This window comes from Emys orbicularis, chromosome 1 (genome assembly GCF_028017835.1).
Source record: "Emys orbicularis isolate rEmyOrb1 chromosome 1, rEmyOrb1.hap1, whole genome shotgun sequence".
Lineage (NCBI taxonomy): Eukaryota > Metazoa > Chordata > Testudines > Emydidae > Emys > Emys orbicularis.
This window is the reverse complement of record NC_088683.1, coordinates 153,028,333-153,042,856: the sequence shown is the minus strand read 5'-3', so window position 1 is coordinate 153,042,856 and position 14,524 is coordinate 153,028,333. Positions and strand designations below refer to the sequence as shown.

Below are 14,524 nucleotides of genomic sequence, written 5' to 3'. Positions count from 1 at the left end.
CAGTGTGACCATTGTAACTTCAGAAAGGGGCAGGAACCACTTTTGTTCTGTATTGCTTGGGCTCTCAACTGACTCTAGAATTGCTCCCCCAAAACATTCTGGATGGCTCTAGCATCAGTATAACACATTTGTATCTAGTAGTATGAGTGTGAAAAGAATGAGCCCCTCAGCAACACAGAGGGAGGGAGAAGGGAGGGTAGAGGAGGTTGTGAGTAAGCTAAGGTTACCCATCTGTCCGGGGTTCTTTCTACAGCCAGCTGAGGGGAAGAACCATGCTCCTTTCCGGCTGCCGCAGACACACCAGCTGTTTAGACACCTGAGTGAGGCTGTGACCACAGGTGAGGTCAAGGAAGCTTCAGGGTATGGGGTAGGTGTTGATATGTCTGGCCTGTGTAACGTGGGTCTCTTTTGTACTCACCAGGCTTTGCCCAGCCAAGCACACTCTGGATCCCCTTCATGGAGTCAGCAATGACCCTCATCTATCAGTTAGCAGAAGGGCCTGAGGAGATATGTGCCCAAATCCTGCTGTGTTGTAGCCAACAGGCTCTGGAGAGGCTTCAGGAGCCACAAGGGGTGGAAGCAGGTGAGGTGGATGGAGGAGGTCTGCTCCCATAGCCTGCAGCATTGCAACCAGCTGCCCCTGGGGTAGGTAGGTCAGGGAGGCCTGGTGAAGCGGCTCCGGAAGAAGCTGGATTGGAAGGGGATGAGGGTGCAGTGAGCTGGATATCCAAAGGTGTAGAGGTGGGGTGCAGAGTCATTGAGACTTGCTGATAATTAACAGAATGTAAGTCCAGAGAAGTTGTTCTATGAATTTTGACTCCTTCCTTTTCCACCCATCAGAACCAGGGACTTCTCCAAGCAGTGTCCTCGGCGGTGCCAACACTCTACCTACCTTCCTGCTGACACATCTGTTGTCCCTTGTGGGAAATGTGGCCTTACAGCAGGTTGTGCATCTGGAGCGGGCAGTGAGTGCAGAGCTTCGTAGGCGCCGTGTCCTTGGGGAGGAGCAGGAGGCCAAGAAACATGTTGTCAACAGCACCAAGGAGCAGAGTGCCAAGGTGAGAATTGAGCTCCTTCATATGCATAGCCCATTCCTCCTCAGTCACTGCTCCAGCAAGTTTCTAGGGAGAACTGTTCTGTAAGGAGTGGTGTGCAAGACCACTGTGGATTGATTTTAAATCACTGATTCTAATCACAGTTTAAATCAGCAAGCAGGAAACCTTGGATTAAATTATTGGTGGGTTTTTGTTTTTTGTTTTTTTAAATCTTGTTTTATATATGAACTTTTTAGTTCTTTTCCTAAAGAAAGGCTGATTATCATTGGTTGGTGGTAACCATTAAAACATGTTGATGCATTATGATGCATTATGTTAGAATACGGTGATTTTATTATTTCTTATTTACTAAATTTTTTTACTTGTGATTTGTGTCAAGCTCTGGCTGGAAATTCAAATTTAATTAAATGCACAAAAATAGCATTTTTAAATGGTTTTTCTATTAGTTAAATCTACTTTAAATATACTGGATACATATGAAAAACTTTGAGGGGGAAAAAAGGTTATTAAAAGATGTTTTGCATTTAAAATTAGCTGATTATTAAGCAAATGAAATACCCTCTGTAGTTAGTGAATTGAAGTAATTGTTTGTTTCTGCTCACCATATTCTTCAAAATTTTAGAATTGGTAGATCTCATCCTCACCTAGTTCTTATTGATAGTCTGGAAAGGGAAAAACTAGGTTTCCTACTTTTTCAACTCCCATTGGCTTTTTAACTTTGAATGAACTAGTCATTGAACTGAACTTGTTGAATAAATCTGAAATGAAAAAATTCTCTCTGAAGAGGCTATTGCTTTCAAAATTTAGTTTAGCATTTCAACAAACTTGTTCCAGGTGCTTAGCGAATGACTTCCTCCGGTTCAGTGATTTGACTTTCTTTTAAACTTGGCAGTCAACGTGTACTGCTCAATATTCATAGATTCTAGGACTGGAAGGGACCTCGAGAGGTCATCGAGTCCAGTCCCCTGCCCGCATGGCAGGACCAAATACTGTCTAGACCATCCCTGATAGACATTTATCTAACCAACTCTTAAATATCTCCAGAGACGGAGATTTCACAACCTCCCTAGGCAATTTATTCCAGTGTTTAAACACCCTGACAGTTAGGAACTTTTTCCTAATGTCCAACCTAGACCTCCCTTGCTGCAGTTTAAGCCCATTGCTTCTTGTTCTATCCTTAGAGGCTAAGGTGAACAAGTTTTCTCCCTCCTCCTTATGACACCCTTTTAAATACCTGAAAACTGCTATCATGTCCCCTCTCAGTCTTCTCTTTTCCAAACTAAACAAACCCAATTCTTTCAGCCTTCCTTCATAGGTCATGTTCTCAAGACCTTTAATCATTCTTGTTGCTCTTCTCTGGACCCTTTCCAATTTCTCCACATCTTTCTTGAAATGCGGTGCCCAGAACTGGACACAATACTCCAGCTGAGGCCTAACCAGAGCAGAGTAGAGCGGAAGAATGACTTCTCGTGTCTTGCTCACAACACACCTGTTAATACATCCCAGAATCATGTTTGCTTTTTTTGCAACAGCATCACACTGTTGACTCAGATTTAGCTTGTGGTCCACTATAACCCCTAGATCCCTTTCTGCCGTACTCCTTCCTAGACAGTCTCTTCCCATTCTGTATGTGTGAAACTGATTTTTTTCTTCCTAAGTGGAGCACTTTGCATTTGTCTTTGTTAAACTTCATCCTGTTTACCTCAGACCATTTCTCCAATTTGTCCAGATCATTTTGAATTATGACCCTGTCCTCCAAAGCAGTTGCAATCCCTCCCAGTTTGGTATCATCCGCAAACTTAATAAGCGTACTTTCTATGCCAATATCTAAGTCGTTGATAAAGATATTGAACAGAGCTGGTCCCAAAACAGACCCCTGCGGTACCCCACTCGTTATGCCTTTCCAGCAGGATTGGGAACCATTAATAACAACTCTCTGAGTACGGTTATCCAGCCAGTTATGCACCCACCTTATAGTATCCCCATCTAAATTGTATTTGCCTAGTTTATCGATAAGAATATCATGCGAGACCGTATCAAATGCCTTACTAAAGTCTAGGTATACCACATCCACAGCTTCACCCTTATCCACAAGGCTCGTTATCCTATCAAAGAAAGCTATCAGATTGGTCTGACATGATTTGTTCTTTACAAATCCATGCTGGCTGTTCCCTATCACCTTACCACCTTCCAAGTGTTTGCAGATGATTTCCTTAATTACTTGCTCCATTATCTTCCCTGGCACAGAAGTTAAACTAACTGGTCTGTAGTTTCCTGGGTTGTTTTTATTTCCCTTTTTATAGATGGGCACTATATTTGCCCTTTTCCAGTCTTCTGGAATCTCTCCCGTCTCCCATGATTTTCCAAAGATAATAGCTAGAGGCTCAGATACCTCCTCTATTAGCTCCCTGAGTATTCTAGGATGCATTTCATCAGGCCCTGGTGACTTGCAGGCATCTAACTTTTCTAAGTGATTTTTAACTTGTTCTTTTTTTATTTTATCTGCTAAACCTACCCCCTTCCCATTAGCATTCACTATGTTAGGCATTCCTTCAGACTTCTCGGTGAAGACCGAAACAAAGAAGTCATTAAGCATCTCTGCCATTTCCAAGTTTCCTGTTACTGTTTCTCCCTCTTCACTAAGCAGTGGGCCTACCCTGTCTTTGGTCTTCCTCTTGCTTCTAATGTATTGATAAAAAGTCTTCTTGTTTCCCTTTATTCCTGTAGCTAGTTTGAGCTCATTTTGTGCCTTTGCCTTTCTAATCTTGCCCCTGCATTCCTGTGTTGTTTGCCTATATTCATCCTTTGTAATCTGTCCTAGTTTCCATTTTTTATATGAGTCCTTTTTATTTTTTAGATCATGCAAGATCTCGTGGTTAAGCCAAGGTGGTCTTTTGCCACATTTTCTATCTTTCCTAACCAGCGGAATAGCTTGCTTTTGGGCCCTTAATAGTGTCCCTTTGAAAAACTGCAAACTCTCCTCAGTTGTTTTTCCCCTCAGTCTTGATTCCCATGGGACCTTACCTATCAGCTCTCTGAGCTTACCAAAATCTGCCTTCCTGAAATCCATTGTCTCTATTTTGCTGTTCTCCCTTCTACCCTTCGTTAGAATTGCAAACTCTATGATTTCATGATCACTTTCACCCAGGCTGCCTTCTACTTTCAAATTCTCAACGAGTTCCTCCCTATTTGTTAAAATCAAGTCTAGAACAGCTTCCCCCCTAGTAGCTTTTTCAACCTTCTGAAATAAAAAGTTGTCTGCAATGCAGTCCAAGAATTTGTTGGATAGTCTGTGCCCCGCTGTGTTATTTTCCCAACATATATCCGGATAGTTGAAGTCCCCCATCACCACCAAATCTTGGGCTTTGGATGATTTTGTTAGTTGCTTAAAAAAAGCCTCATCCACCTCTTCCACCTGGTTAGGTGGCCTGTAGTAGACTCCTAGCATGACATCTCCCTTGTTTTTTACCCCTTTTAGCCTAACCCAGAGACTCTCAACACTTCCATCTCCTATGTCCATCTCTACCTCAGTCCAAGTGTGTACATTTTTAATATATAAGGCAACACCTCCTCCCTTTTCCCCCTGTCTATCCTTCCTGAGCAAGCTGTACCCATGCATACCAACATTCCAATCATGTGTATTATCCCACCAAGTTTCAGTGATGCCAACAATGTCATAGTTGTATTTATTTATTAGCACTTCCAGTTCTTCCTGCTTATTACCCATACTTCTCGCATTTGTATATAGGCATCTAAGATACTGGTTTGATCTTGCCTCCCAGTTTTGTCCTGACCCTCCTTTCTCTCTGCCAATATAGCCCACACTCCCTCTCGTTTCCGACCCATCTCCCAGGTCTCCATGTTCCCCACTTACCTGTGGGCTTTGCTCACCTGTCCCCGTGGAACCTAGTTTAAAGCCCTCCTCACTAGGTTAGCCAGTCTGTGTCCAAATAGGGTCTTTCCCCTCCTCGAAAGGTGAACGCCATCTCTGCCTAGCAGTCCTTCCTCGAATAGCATCCCGTAGTCTAGGAAGCCAAAGCCCTCCTGGCGACACCATCTTCGCAGCCAGGCATTCACCTCCATGATGCATCTGTCTCTGCCCGGGCCCCTACCTTTGACAGGAAGAATCGAAGAGAATACCACCTGTGCTCCAAACTCCTTCACCCGTACTCCCAGAGCCCTGTAGTCACTCTTGATCCGCTCAGTGTCACACCGCGCAGTATCATTTGTGCCCACATGGATGAGTAGCATGGGGTAGTAGTCAGAGGGCTGGATAATCCTCGACAATGCCTCCGTAACATCTCGGATACGGGCTCCCGGCAGGCAGCATACCTCCCGAGATGAAATGTCAGGGCGACAGATGGGCGCCTCCGTCCCCCTCAGCAGAGAGGCTCCGACCACCACTACCCTACATTTCCTATTCGCGGTGGTGGCAGCAGACCTCCCAGCCTTAGGGGTACGAGGCTTCTCCTCCTTTACTGTAGGGGGTGATTCCTTCTTTCCTGTATCAAGAAGAGCATAACGGTTACCTATTACCACGGCGGGAGGGTTCGGAGCAGGGGTGGAGCACTGCCTGCTGCCAGAAGTAACCAGCTGCCAGTGTCCACCCTGAGCCATCTCCTCCTCCACCAGTGGTGTATCAGCAGTCCTGTGTACTGGGACAGCTACCTCAGCTGTCTCCACATAGACACTGTCCAGGAATTGCTCGTGGATTCGGATGCTCCTCAACCTAGCCACCTCCTCCTGTAGCTCTCCCACCTGCTGCCTGAGAGATTCCACCAGCAGGCACCTTTCACATTGGATGGTCCCCCCAGCCTGGATATCAGTAAGTGGAAATTGCAAGTTACAGTCTCTGCAAAACCACACCAGGATCTGGGTAGAAGCATCCATGCTCAGGCACTCTGTCTGGCTACAGGCGCAGGTGGAGGAGACAGAAGCAGTGCTGGCACAGGTGTTGCGGGTCTTCCTAACCATCGTAAGCCTCCCTCTGTCAAACTCCCGTCTGCAGCCCCCTGTCCGCTGAAAGGGTTGTTTAAGCAAGAAGTTTTGAATGTAGTTGGTTTATAGGTTTTAAGGGGAATAAAGGGAAAACAGATAGAACCGGCAAGGGACCCTCTCCCCCCTTCCCAACTCCCTTGCAAAACTCCCTGTTAGCAGCCCCTGGTCGGAAAAGCTCCTGGTCGCTTGTGCGCTGCTTTATAAAGCCCTGGCCTGTATGAATGCCCCGCCCACTGATTAAGGCTCAGCCACTTACCAGAGGCTTCTAGCTTTCAAACCTTCCTTTGAAGCTCACAGCTTCCAACTGCCAGCCACAGCACAGGGTCCTTCAAACAAACAAACAGACTGACAAACACAAGCTCAGCACACAGCAAGTAACCCCCAAACACAAACAAACACACACTACAGACAGTCACTTACCCCGAAAGGGTGCTGTATTGCTCCTCCTTCACCTGGAGAACTCCCTTGCGAAACTCCCTGTTAGCAGCCCCTGGTCGCTTGTGCGCTGCTTTATAAAGCCCTGGCCTGTATGAATGCCCCGCCCACTGATTAAGGCTCCGCCACTTACCATATTATTTTTTGTATTTTTAAATTAAATGTTTTTAATGTGTTATAGTAAGAATAGGTCTTAACATAAGTTGTCATATTTAATGTAAATACAGGTTCATTTTGTATAAACTACTATTTAATTTTTAAAAGTTGAATTTTCAGTTTTTATCCACCTTGTACAACATTTAAGAAGACACACTCTCTCTCTCAAGAGAACTGATCCAGTGCTCAAGCAAAGTGCTGGGGGCACTGTTATATGTTTCAGATCAGAGACAGTTGAGGTCTTGACCTCTCATGTTCACTAAAGATCCCCTGATGCCCTTGAGTTTGGGATTGGGGGGGGGGGGGGGGGCGAAGAATGAACCCAGGTGTCTTGACCATGCTCCCCTCTTCTCTTCCTGTCCCATGCAATTCCTGGCACTGGCACTCCCCAGCATCTTTGGCCTTTTGGCTTCTTTTCTGTGTTCACCTGACACAACCTTTTGAAATGCACTTCAGTGGCAGAGGTCTTTTGTCTGTGCCTTGTCTGACCAAGACTAAGTGGTGGGGGAGGTGCTGAAGGTTGAAGGAGTTTCTGGAGCCTCTCTGAGGTTGAGGGATTCTTGTTCCTTTGGAACAGCCTGTGAAATTACACATACAACAGTAGTTTTCTTAAACAAGCTATATTAAAAATAGAGAAAATGGTGGTAGAACAAAAACAGTTAATATATCATACCTACTCTAATATGTTGCAAAGCCCAGTGAGGGAGACTTCCACTAGTTTAAGTTGCAAAACATATATACAGTTTTCCTCATCATGAGAAGCCTCCACTCTGCTGTGTCCAGAAAACTCTTCTCTTTATCCCTTATGCACCCTGCTTATCCAGTTCCCAAGTGTTTATAGTTTATCATCAGATCAGGTCAGGTTACACTGACGTTTCCCCATGAGTGTTTATTCCAGAGTACCATCTGGAGGAAATGGTAAACTGTGTCCTCCATATAAAGCAAGACCAGTTTGATCTTCTGTTTTTATAAGTTCCTCATCAATCAAAGTAACTGGCCTTTTGGATTTGCATATCCATTGTTGCTTATAGGTATTAGACCAGGCCCTCATGCTGGTTGTAGCCCAGTTTGTCTTGGCTGATCAGAGGTTGCATGGACTTGTTTCTTTAAATCCCTCATCAATGTTGCCATACCATGAAATACAAACTGACAGATCTCTGCCCCGCTATCATAATTCTATTCAAATTAGAGGGGGCAAATGGGTTGAATTCTCCCTGCGTTTGATCTTGTAAGCTTTTATCATGTTGCTGTTAATCAATGCCCACATCCCACCCTGGAGGGAAGGACCTTGTGATGAAAGGTGCTAGTACGATGCAAAGTCTTTTCTGTAACTTTTTTGTTCAATAACTTCTTCCTTCCCTCTGCACAGAGCATTGAGAATGAGACCACCATGGAGGAGGATCTGGGCCTAGTAGGTGCCTCAGCTGATGACACTGAGGCAGAACTCATCCGCAACATCTGTGACACAGAGCTGCTGGATGGTGAGTGTGGCCCTGAGATGGGAGTGTTCCCCTCCAGTCCGTACCTCTTTATCTGCCATACCCTAAAGAGTGGACACAATGTGTGAGAGAACCAGCATGAGGCACACACATTATTCCTTCAGGAAACTTAAAATGCTGTGGAAATTTCCTTTTCGTGTGAATTTCTTATAACCTCAGGTTCATGATTCTGAATTTTTCTGACGGCACTTGTCCCCTCACTTTTGTAGTTGGACACCAAATCTGTGTGGACTCTTAAGTAATTTGTGACTAAATATGTGATCTCCTTTGAAATGAGATACATTTTGAGGTATGTTCTCTCAGATCTGACAGTGTTTCTCCCCACTGCAGGGAAGCAGCTGCTCTCTGCCTTTATTACCCTGGTGCTCAAGATCTGCAATAACCCTGGGCTCTACAACGATCCAGCACTCTCAGCTGCTGCAGCACTGGCCCTTGGTAAACTCTGCATGGTCAGGTAATGTCCAGCCTTGTGGCCATAATCCTCTCTTCTCCCCAGCCTAACCTCTTAAAGCAACATCTGTCAGAAGTGACTTTGTCCCCAAGTCATAGCACCCTTCTCTGGAGAGAGTACGATGACAGTGCCCTTGGCTGTGTTCTCATTGAAGCTCTAAAAATTGAGTCTTGCTTTTGTCTTCTCTGTCCCCACCCTGTCTTCCCTCAGTGCTGAGTTCTGTGACTCTCATTTGCGCCTCCTGTTTACCATGCTGGAGAAATCCACCCTATCAGGTGTGAGATCCAATCTCATGATTGCAGCAGGAGACCTAGCTATCCGCTTCCCCAATCTGGTGGAGCCCTGGACCCCCCATCTGTATGCCAGGTAAAGCCTCCTCTCGCACCTCTGGGAGTGGAGGGTTTTGAACAGCTGATTTGGGGAAGGGGGGGGCAGAATGCCTCTTAGTAAGGCGAGGGAGCTACAGTAACCCAGGTTTCAGGAGCTAGGATGGAGGTCTGTGCAGATGAGGGAATTTTGAGAGCTAAGGGTTGTGGCGGGGAGGTCTGAACAAATACGAGACTTGGCTCTTTGGGTGGGAGCCAGATGGCCTGTTGGCTCCCTGTGTAACTGAATCTTTCTCTTAGGCTGCGGGACCCCTGTCAAGGTGTGAGGCATACAGCTGGGCTGGTGATGACCCACCTGATTCTCAAAGACATGGTGAAAGTAAAGGGGCAAGTGAGTGAGATGGCTGCTCTGCTCATTGACCCTGAAGAGGAAATTGTGGGTCTGGCTCGGAATTTTTTCAGCGAACTTTCCAACAAGGTGAGGGATGGCAAGGGATTCTAGGGAGGATCCCAGTGAGGAAGTGTGGAGATGGAGAGGAGGTTGTTGGGACTGGGGATCTAAGCAAAGAGTGAGGAGCTCTGGAGAAGGGTGCTAGTTTCCAAGGTGTCTTGCACGTGGCCAAGGAGACTGTGTCTGTCCTGGACCCCCTCTCATGCTGTCTGGTGACTGTATAAATCCAGAAGGACACTCTCTCAGAACCATCCTTGTGCCAATCCTGATATTGTTGAAAGTGACTACCCATCCACTGCAGAGTACATTGACTCTCTATATGGCCTGTGTTCTACAGGAGATCAGACTGGATGATCACAATGGTCCATTTTGGTCTTTTGAATCTTAGAGATTTTGTCACCACAGCATATAATTGCTACCACCAGCCCTGTACCTCATCTCTGCCCTGTGTTCTCTCTCCTTCCCTCTTCAAACATACTACTGTGTGCTCCAGCATCTAGCCTTTAACACTTAAGCAACCTTGGTGGCTGTCACTTAAAGCAGACTTCTACCTGCCACACTTACAGGGCACAGCAATGCTGGAACTCCAGCAGTCTAACCAGCTTGCCTGGTAAACCTGGTAAAGCCAGATGCATTGCTGATGTGGCCTTATGCTCCACCTTGTGTGCCAGAACCAAGCCTGAAAAGAAGCAGAATTTCCAGAGATAGTAATAGCTTCTCAGCCAGTTCTACCCACTATGTGGTCAGACACATGTACACATTAACTCCTCCTCCAAAGGAGGGGTACCTCCCACTTGCATACTTCTCTTGGTACCCACACCTACTTCTCTGTGAGTATGTGCCATTTGGTTTTCCCTGTGTCGAGTGTGCCAAGGAAGTTTCAGGTCTCTTTGTTTGGGAGCTTCACTCACTGGCTCAAGTGCTCACTACTTTGAGCCTGGATCCAGAGGACAAACTGCTTTGAAAACCCATATCCAGTACTATTAAAGGATGCCAGTCTTGAGAGCCTACCTCTTCAATCTTGCTTTCAGCCCCATTAAATGTGATTCCCTAGTGGGTCAGCGCTGCTCTCGGGAAGTCCTATGTTTAGTCATTAACTCTCTATTCAGAAGCTCACTTTCTCTCAACTTGCTTGGTAGCCTCCTCCTGGCCATAACCTCTTACCCTGTAAATTACGGTTTTCCCCCTACCTCTAAGATAGTCATGGGGTTCCTAAATGGGTCCTGGATTCCTGCTTTCTGTGTTTTCACTGATTGTTCTCCAGGCCTCAGGCTCCCTGTTCAGACCTGTCTCCATTATTTTCACATGCAGAAAGAATTAATTGGTCTGGCATCCAACTACTGGGTTACAGTGCCAACATAGGCTAATGAAGCAGCTGAAACTGTTTGTTTGTTTGGTATTTTGGCACCTCCTATACTAGCTCTGGAATTGGCTCACAACCCCAATTAGCTGCTTCTGTGCCACAGCTGTTAGCAGACCTGCTTGTGCATGGAAATTGACTGTAGGTGTTTACCTCCATGCAGGCTGCAACTAGCACTCAAACTTCTCTCTCCCCCTCCACCCCCCCTCAGCTGATTTGTTTCCTCCATACAAATTGCTCCCTTTTGCTTCTGAACCCCTTCTCTCCCCTTGAAATCTTTTCCTGGAATCTTCTGGAAACTGTTCAAATTCAAGGCTGTTTTAAATTGTCTATTGTCCACACAGTCTGTTCCCTCTATTTGGCGGTAGGCTTTTGTGCCTTTTTGTAAGAGGGTAAGAAAATGGAATTGATCCACATGGGAGAGCCTGGTTCAAATCACAACCCTTCTCAAAGGCAGTGAGAAGTGTCTATAATCCCCTGCTGCTGGGGGGGACAACAGTTGAGCCTATCTGCTCTCTCCAGAGTTGGTGGTCTGTGTTCTATAACTACTTATCAGTTCACTAGATTTCTGGTCCCTTTAATCTCTCGAGTTCTAGTTCATGCAGGCACTGCTGTTTTGTGTTCCTCAAAGCAGTTTCACTGCCAGCTGGCATGTTTTTTCCTGTTAAGTTCTCTCCTCCTCACAATCAGCAAGTCTCTGATACTCCAGTTTCTCTCTCTATCTGCAGCTTTTCCCACTCCAAGGATTGATTGTTAGGAAGCCCAGTTGGGATGGGGCCCAGCTGCTGCTTTGATCCCTCTCCCCCCCCTCTCCCCCCCCCCCCCCCCCCCCCGAGCCTTCCACTGGGAACTTTCTCCTTGGACTCTCCTGTTTTCATTGGAGAACTGGGTCATTCCCAGTTTTCACACAGTTCTGGTACCCAGTTTTTCCTCCAGATACTGGAGACTGACCAGCAATGCCTTTTTCAGGTGGTGTGTTTGGGTTTTTTTTAATTGTTTAGCCCCTTTCTTTGCACATCTCCACTTGCTTCTTTTTTTGTGAGCTGTTCATATTTGATTTTCCTGACCATCTTTTCTTACTCTCTTCCTGAAAAGAACATTAAGCTACTTTTTCTCTTGCCTTTTCCTTAATACTTGTTTTTACTGCTGTCACTTACTGCAAATTACCACTCACATTCATCCCACTATTTCCACTATTATCATGGGTCCAGGGCTAGCTGCACTTCTGATCCCCTTCTGTGGTATCTCTGAGTGCACACCCTCCAGATCTTAGGCCTCAAGCCTTTACTTTCCTGGAGAGGAATTATGTGATTCTCCCATTCTGACTGATCCCTGGACTATAGCCCCTTGTATACCAACCATGATTTCTCATCCAGTTTGATTGGGTTAAGCCTTGCAAGTCTTCCCTTCAGGAGCTGTGACTAGTGTTGAATACTGTGACTCAAGAAAGCCTTTTGAAATCAAAGTATTTATTTATTCTTCTTCGAGTAGTGTCCCTATGGATCCTCCACTGTAGGTGTGTTTGCGTTCTGTGCTGCTGACACAGAACTTTGGTAGCAGTGTCCATTGGGCCTACACGTGCTCTGTGTCTCCTCGTGCTGCACTATGAGGCTAGCCAGCTGATAGACTGATGCTGTCTATTGTGACCAATCAAGTCACAGGAGAGCTGAGTGATATCCAGCGTCCCCAGTCTCTGCACCAAATGGGTACAAAGGTGGGTCCTGTGGGGCATGCACGAAACTGTCCAAAGGGGAATCCACAGTGCTATTTTGAAACTGCTGGGCTCTGAAAAAATCCCCCCTCTGTTTTGGTCAGCCGGTGTTTGGGCACATTTCACTGAGCATGGTAATTGCTGGCCCTGTCAGGTCAGGTCTGTCCCTCTGGGGTTGCTAGCCTGCCCAGAAACTCATGTTCCTGAATTAGATGCTGTTTGTGCTGTTACACTAGTCACTGAATTATTCCTTTATAATTATTCTGGGAATTCTACTTGAGAGAGCCCGTTGACTGGCAAACGGTTTCCTCCACCTATCACTGTGGGGACCTATGGGAATTAAGCTCCCTATTATGGACACAAATGATCCCTAGGATTCCTCAGTTCTCCTTGAGCTCTCCTGCCAGAAAAATAAAGCTTCTCATAGATTCTCCTGGGTTGAGTAACAGTGTCACAGCCTCCTCAAATATTTTGAATCCAAATTGCTTGACACCAAAGACACTAATAAACTTATGCTGAAAGCGTATCAAGCTTTGCCAGCCCAGCAGGGAATAACTCATGACTCTGCTTCCCCTGCTAAGGTTTCCCCCAAAGTAAGAGGGTTATCAAGGCTCAACGTATGGGAAAAGATTTTTTTCCCCTAAGATTTGTTTCCCTTAAATCTTCTACTAAAGGAAAAGTGGGGAAAGTTTGGTGCTGACTCTGAGACTGTAGTGTCAACTCCTTGAAGTCCTCCATCCCAGAAGCGGGGTGTCATTTCCTTTGCTTCCATCCTCAAAACCTCTTTTGATCCTGGCTTTAGGCCATTAGTAAATCTGTAGGGGGTATTTCTTGTGCTCGTCTTGAATGTTCCCGCTAGTAGTTGTTCATCTATTTCTCTGGGTTTGGCTGTGCAGCCTCCAAGAAGTGTGTGCACGTGTAGGTGTACACAGACCCACCTCCAGAAGCTGATGGACATAGCCATGCCAAAAATCACTGGGGCTGGTGACAGGCCATTTAAATTGGAAACTCTGTTCTCTATCTTGTCCCAAACTGTACATTCATTCCTTTGTTAGTATATGCCATGTGATCATTTTGTGTGTCCTGTGCAGGGTAATGCCATCTACAACTTGCTTCCGGATATTATCAGCCGCCTCTCAGACCCAGACTGCGGCGTGGAGGAAGAGTCCTTCCGTACCATTATGAGGTATTCTGGGGAAATGGATGTTGTCTTAAGACTATGTATATCTTGGTATGCAACACGTACAAAGGTCTAGAGAAAAGAGACAGTGCAGTGGTATATAAAATACGTTCCAGTCACTGTCTGATCAGAACTGTTGACTTGTTTCATAATGAGAAGTTGAAATAGGAATTGCAGTTTAAAAAAAAAAGGCAGTAAATCTGTAGGGGTATATCTTGTGCTAGTCTTGAATGCTCCCTCTAGTAGCTGTTCATCTGTTTCTCTCTAGCTTTGGCTGTGCAGCCTCCAAGAGGTAGGTAGGAGGGGTGTGTGTGTGTGTGTGTGTGTGTGTGTACACAGACCCACCTCCACCTGCTTTGTAGCTAGATATGGGTGAGGGACACTATATAGTGAGATTTCCCCAGCTCTTCTCAGATAATGTTCTTTTCTAGGGCTATGTGGTAACATGGACAAACACCCCCAGAAGCATACAGCATTTTCCTAAAGAGTTGTATTCTGGCCACGGTGCTGTTGGGATTTTGATGAAGTAACTCTGTACTTAGGGTTGCAGCTGGGATTCTTCTAGAAGCTTTTGTTCTTTATCATAAGATCCACACATCCATTAGAAAGATTCTTCAATCTGGGGATATACTTGTCACTGGCTGACAGCAGGGGAATGCCCTGGCTCTTGAAGTTTCCATGAGTTCTGCCTTCATAGCTGTGGACAAGATATGTGACATAATATCTTTTATTGGACCAACGTCTACTGGTGAAAGAGACAATTCAAGCCTCACAGAAGTGGTCTTCAGGTCTGGGAAGGATACTAAGGCAATGTCTACACACTAGCACTTTTGTTGGTATAATTTGTGTCACTTAGGAGTGTGGGGAGGGAAAAAACACCTCCTGAGCAATATAAGTTACAC

The 14,524-nt window shown here is 45.7% G+C and overlaps 1 protein-coding gene across 1 annotated transcript in view; it reads left to right on the top strand.

Moving 5' to 3' along the window:
* NCAPD2 (non-SMC condensin I complex subunit D2) overlaps positions 1–14,524 on the top strand; it is a 76,658-nt gene that overhangs the window by 33,340 nt on the left and 28,794 nt on the right. The window contains exons 19-26 of the mRNA XM_065412071.1: positions 254–338; positions 422–583; positions 841–1,058; positions 8,014–8,125; positions 8,474–8,597; positions 8,805–8,960; positions 9,221–9,398; positions 13,534–13,628. Of these exons, the coding sequence (XP_065268143.1) occupies positions 254–338; positions 422–583; positions 841–1,058; positions 8,014–8,125; positions 8,474–8,597; positions 8,805–8,960; positions 9,221–9,398; positions 13,534–13,628 (1,130 nt within the window). The remainder of the gene's footprint in view (positions 1–253; positions 339–421; positions 584–840; positions 1,059–8,013; positions 8,126–8,473; positions 8,598–8,804; positions 8,961–9,220; positions 9,399–13,533; positions 13,629–14,524) is intronic.